Source organism: Nematolebias whitei, chromosome 3, assembly GCF_014905685.2.
Source record: "Nematolebias whitei isolate Nwh7 chromosome 3, NemWhi1, whole genome shotgun sequence".
Taxonomy (NCBI): domain Eukaryota; kingdom Metazoa; phylum Chordata; class Actinopteri; order Cyprinodontiformes; family Rivulidae; genus Nematolebias; species Nematolebias whitei.
In genome coordinates this window covers 3,650,140-3,656,278 of record NC_056500.1, presented here as the reverse complement: position 1 = coordinate 3,656,278, position 6,139 = coordinate 3,650,140, and the positions used below count along the sequence as shown (strand labels likewise).

At 41.4% G+C, this 6,139-nt stretch overlaps 1 protein-coding gene across 1 annotated transcript; it reads right to left on the bottom strand.

Annotated features, from left to right (window-relative positions):
* Window positions 1–3,783: 3,783 nt before the first annotated feature.
* On the bottom strand, window positions 3,784–5,066 carry s1pr1 (sphingosine-1-phosphate receptor 1). The gene has a single exon (XM_037674437.1). The coding sequence runs from the start codon at window positions 4,972–4,974 to the stop codon at window positions 3,853–3,855; it is 1,122 nt and encodes a 373-aa protein (XP_037530365.1). The 5' UTR covers window positions 4,975–5,066; the 3' UTR covers window positions 3,784–3,852.
* Between the last annotated feature and the right edge of the window lie 1,073 nt (window positions 5,067–6,139).

Below are 6,139 nucleotides of genomic sequence, written 5' to 3'. Positions count from 1 at the left end.
AATAAGATAAATACGGTAATAGTGTTGTTGTTATTGGGGTTGTTGTTATCTATGTTGTTGTTATCTATGTTGTTGTTGTTGTTGTTGTTGTTGTTGTTGTTGTTATCTATGTTGTTGTTGTTGTTGTTGTTGTTATCTATGTTGTTGTTGTCTATGTTGTTGTTGTTGTTGTTGTTGTTGTTGTTGTTGTTGTTGTTGTTATCTATGTTGTTGTTCTTTACACCCTGATGAGTGAAACAGGCCTCAGATCAGTCTAACCGGGTCCATCTTGGACCAGAGGAGGAACTTTCTGAATGTTCAAGTCTCCCTGAGGACGATCACAGACGAGGTCAGAGGTCACCGGCTGTGATAGTGTCTAAATCTGATTAATGGCAACACTCGGAGGTAAAACGCAAGCTGAGGCCCAGATGGGACGTCTCTGGGTGTCAGATTTAATCTCAGATTTAATCTCAGGTTTAATCTCATGTTTAACTGGAGTTCACTTGATGTGTTTCTCCAGGATTTCTAACAACAAAAAACTAGAAAATGTTTTCTCACCGCTGCTGTGACTCATTAGGATCACCATGGTAACACACACACGTCTCCCTGACTGCACTTAAAGACAGGCAGGCAGAAACGTGGAGCATAAATTAATCCTCAAACAATCGGTCACTGTGGAAAATATATAAATCATATTTGAAAACTTCTCAAACCAGAAGCAACTGGTTGTCACACATTTCAGCTCTGATGTGTTTACAGTGTTTGATGGAGAAGAACTGAGAGGGTTCAAGAGACCTGTCTGAACTTTGGGGGGGGGGGACTCAGAAATACTGATGTTTGGATGGATCCAAGAAGTGGAACGATCGTGGAACCTGTTTTGAAAATGTTTTAAAATAAAAATACATGCCAAGCAATAAATTTTTATCTTTTTTCTAATATTTTATTTTGTCCTTAAAAAGATGGCAAATATTTTGTTTTAATATGATAAGAGTTTGTTTAAACAGGCATTTTTTTGTATTTCAGTTTTAATTTTTAACTAATTTTGTCTTGCTGAATTTAAATCCCCACAAAAAACAACAATTTAAAAACCTCTTTATTTTTAAATCACACAGTTTATGTCTCAATGTGTTCATTTATTTTCATTAAATTTAGCTTTATTCATTAAAATTTTGTTTTTATTTCCCCATTTTTCTTTATTTCTTTTTTTATTGTTTGGATGAGTTGCAGCCTTTTGAGCTGATATTGAGACGCTCATCTGGACCAAGTTGTTTCTATTCCTGCTTTTATTAAGTGCTAAAACAAACGAACACCGAAGGGTTAAAGAGGGCAGGGCGAGAGATGTTCAGGTGGAACCACCAGAGCTTGAAAACAAATACAAACCCTCACTGATGGAGTCATTAAAGAGCTCATGACGGAGAACGACAGGAAGTCAAAAACTGGTGATTGCCATGAAACCAGACAACAACGCTACGGAAGCCCATTCCTGCCAAATATGAATAAAAAAAAATTTAAAAAGTAAAATTGTGTTTAAAGCAAAAATCCAATGATTTAATTAAATTTACATGTGGAACATGGCAAATACATGTTCTGCACATGGGAAACAGATTCCTAAAACCATAACCACATATTCTTCACATGTGTAAAATAACATTTTCTTTTGCAATACAGTTTAAATTCACATGTGACATGTGTAACACTTTTTGCACATGGGAAATGTTTTAAAACAAAACTAGACAAACTTTACATGTGGAAAATCATGTTAAACATGGTAAATTTACATGTGACATGTGTAAAACACATTATACACATGAAAAATAAAAATTTGAAACAATAGCTATAAAAATGTACATGCTCATCCATGACTTTTTCACATATGGAAACAACGTGACATATGTCAAACAAATGTTTTGCACATAAGCTATGTAGTTCAAAAGAAAACTGCAGAGGCATCAAATGTAGAAACTTATTTTTACATGAAAACTTTTAGTTTAGATAGGACATGTAAAACGATGTGTATTGCACATGGGAATGTGTTGATTTGAAGCAAAAACCATATGAAGTTTGTATGTGGGAAGTCACATGTACTGACGTGAAAAGATGAATTCACATGTGACACATGCAAAAAAAGTTTTCCTCAGTTTTAAAACAGAAATCACATGAAAACTGTAAGTTTACATGTAACATTGTTAAATACGTTTCACATGTGAAATATAGTTTTGAAACGACAACAAAAACATCATGTATCACATTCCTGATGTGAAAAAGGTAAATGTACATGAGAAATATGCCTTTTTCATGTTGTGCACATGAAAAATGTAATAAAATTACACGAGCTTCACATGTGGAACATGATTTATTAGATGTAACATGTGAAAACATGTTTTGCATTTGGGAAATGTGGTTTGAAAGAACAACCTTAAAATTTGCAAGATAAAAAAATTTAAAACATGTTTTGTTAACATGCATGTTGTTAATGGAAAACATGGCTTACAAATTTTTTTAACGTGTTTCTGTAAACAAATGTTTTAAGTTTTTTTTTTAAATGTTTTTATTAATGGTAGGAATGGGCTTCCGTAGGCATGAGAGAACTGAACAAAGTGTTTTCTTTATTTATCTGACAAACAATATTTGTTTTTTTGCTTTCAGGTATAATTTTTAAAACTGGACTGAAGTCGCTACTGACAAGAACTCACAGAAATACATTCTTACCAACAGTTTCTACCATTTTTACACAAATGTCTCATCAGACAACTCATAAATACAGAGCTCAGCTGGTCCTTAAACGCATCACATAAAAGATCACAAGAGTTTTTACTTTAATTGCTTTAGTGTTTTAAAAATTTAGGTTTGCTTTGAAATTGGCAGATTTTTGTTTCGAAATTTTATTGAAAATTTTTTGGGATCAAATATTTTGTGTCAAATAAAAAAAATAACTGAAAAAGTAAAATTCACCTCATAGAAAACACTTTCAATGTTTTTTTTATCTATTATTTTTGCCAAAGTTTCCTTTTTTTACATGAAGGAAAAAACGTATTCAATTAAATTAAATTAACCGTTACAACAAATCTAAATTTGATCATTGACAATATTGACCTTTTGTACTTAAAAAATAAATAAAATCCCACATTTTAATTCTTTTATATAAAAGTTTACCAAAAAAATTAGTAGAAAAAGATTTTCTTGTTCACATTGTTTAGTTTTAAGTTACAAAATGTGTCTAAATTAAAATGTTAAGCTGTTTTTGCTTCTTACATTTTTGTTCTATTTTACCCATAAATTTGACAAAATTTATTGAACATGTTCTTTTAGGATTTAGTTTTTACTTTTACCACTTTTTAAATATTTATTTGCTTCAGTGTGGACATAAAAACTGTAATTAAAGTTAAAAACAGCTGAGCTCTGAATTTTGTGCTTTTAAGACAAAAGCATTTCTGTTTATTAATTTGTAATCCTTAAATATTTGACAGGTGTTTAAGTTCTACGGGTTCTAGTTGTTCGTAGAGGGCGAGTATCGGGTCCGCTCCTTCTACCAGGTTCAGTAAAAGGTTCTGTTTCCTTCACGTTTCATCGGTGAGCTGCTACGTCACCGTAACTGAACCGAACTAGAAAATGTTCTGTTTCGTGGGGAGTGTTTGAACAAACCCAGTTGTGGTCAGACCCGGTTCTGAATGGGGTAGAACCACATTTGTCCACGTGCGGCAGGTGAACCTGAGCAGCGCTGTGGAGCCAGAAACACCTGCAGGCGCAGAACGCTGTTTCGTAGACATCGCTGGTTTCCAGTTTAACCAGAGTCTCCGTGAGTGCTTCGAGTTCTGATCCGCTGACGGTCCGAGATGCGAATGGACCCAAGCGCCGTCCGAAACATCCTCCTAATTAGGAAGAGGAAGTGGCGTTCCCAGAGGATGCCACCGTGGTCTCCCTTGGTGAGTACTCCGCCTCCTTGTTAGGATGGGAGGAGTTATCCGACTTGCTGCGGCTGAACTCCGCCCCCATGATGGGCCCGGTGAACTTGGGTTTGGGCCGGACCCAGGCCGTGCAGCACAGCAGCGTCTTGAGGAAGGCCCGGCGCATCTCGTTGCTGGTCAGCGTGTAGATGAGCGGGTTCATGGCGGAGTTGAGGACGGCGAGCGCCAGGAACCACTCGGCCTTGTAGAGGATGGGGCAGGCGAGCGTCTCGCAGGCGGCGTCCAGCAGCAGCAGAACGAAGAGCGGCGCCCAGCAGGCGATGAAGCAGCTCAGGACGATGATGACGGTCTTCAGCAGCGCCAGCGACTTCTCCGAGCTCTTGCTGTTGGCGCCAGCGTTGCCGCGGCCGTTGGTCACCTTGCGGAAGACGAGCTTGCGACTGCGGGTGCGCACCAGTGCGTAGATCCGGGCGTAGAGCACCACGATGGCCAGGAGGATGACGCAGAAGACGGTGGTGCAGAACAGGATGTAGGTCTTGTGGTAGAGCGGCAGAACCGTGGAGCACTGCGGCATGCTCTCAATGCAGTTCCAGCCCATCACCGGCAACCCGCCCAGAACGGCTGCGATCATCCACACGGTGCTGATCAGGAGGAAGACGCGGCACGTGTTCCCGTTGTTGTGCAGCTTCATCTTCAGCATGGTGAGGTGGCGCTCAATGGCGATGGCCAGCAGGCTGAAGACGGACGCCGCCAGTGCCACGAACATGCTGCCCTCCCGGAAGAACCACTGCGTGGGCGTCAGCTTGTAGGTGTTGGCGCCGGACAGCAGGATGTTGGCGGTGTAGACGACGCCAGCCAGCAGGTCGGACAGCGCCAGGTTCCCAATGAAGTAGTACATGGGCTTGTGGAACTTCTTGGTCCTCCAGATGGTGGTCAGGACCAGGACGTTCTCCAGGATGATGAAGCAGCACACGATGATGAATACCACTGAGTCGGCCTTCAGACCCGAGTCCTGCTGGGTCGCCTTGCGGAACTTCCCGGTATAGTTGTAGTGTTTGGCGATGAGGTCGGAGTAACTGGGCTCAGCCATGGCCTGCAGCTGCAGTGGGTGTCCAGCAGGGGGCACCACGTCCTCAGACTTCAGTCCTTCATGTCAGGTGGTCTTCCTGAGGAGGAGCAGGGGGAGTCCTGGTGCTGGAGGGGGACATGGTCCTGCAAAGAGAGGCCAAAAACCCTGATTACAGCTGAAGGAAAAACCTCAAAGTCCACCAAACTGAATCTTTAAATACTCATTTTCTACTGATCTGAACGTTAAAGCTGTTCCAGTCCAACATCATCAAATGTGAGTTTAGATGTTAAGATGACAAACGGTCAAACCAAAACAACTTCCTTTTGTTTAGGAGTTCAAACAAACCTGAAACTTCATTTTTAACTTCTGTTGCTAAAGTTTTAGAAAGATGACGTCCTGTAATCAGTGAGTCTGCCTGTTTGAAGGGTGACCGGTAGTCACAGGGCTGTTTGGTATCAAGGTGTGTACCACAACCAACATGGACCACAGGAAGACCATCTCCATCTGTTCCTCAGACTACAGCTGCTCTGATTATTCTGAAGGTCCACAGGACTGGAGACAACCTCCCTGGACGTGTCCATAAGAGGACAACTGACGAGACGGGTACTATAAAAGGAAACTAAAGAGTCCAGAACAGCATGTAAATAAATGAGAGGTGAACTCAAAGGTCAAAGGTCATCATTGTCAGATCACACTGTTTGAGTCAAAGTGGACTTCATGAAGAACGACAGAGGAGGACAGCAGAGCAGACTGGACCACAAAGCTTCTGGGAGAACGTCCTCTGGACAGATGAGACAAAACTGGACTTTGACAACAAATCAGATCAGATCTGTGTCTATAGACCCCAAAGAACCCTGGACCTGCAGTGAAACCTGGAGGAGGTTCTGTTCTGGGTCAGTGAAATCTCAAGACTATCGAGGCATTCTGGAGTGAAACGTGCTGCTCAGAGTCAGGAAGCCTGGTCTCACTCGCAGCTCATGGGTCCTCCAACAGGATACAGACCCAAAACACAGAGGACTGGATCAGAACCAAACACCGGACCACTCTGAAGTGTCCCTCTGAGCCCTGATCCTGTTGAACATCTGTGGAAGGAGCTGAAACATCTGGAGAAGGAACCTTCAAACCTGAGACAGCTGGAGCAGTTTGATCATGAGTGGACCAGAACACCTGTGGACAGGTGGACCAG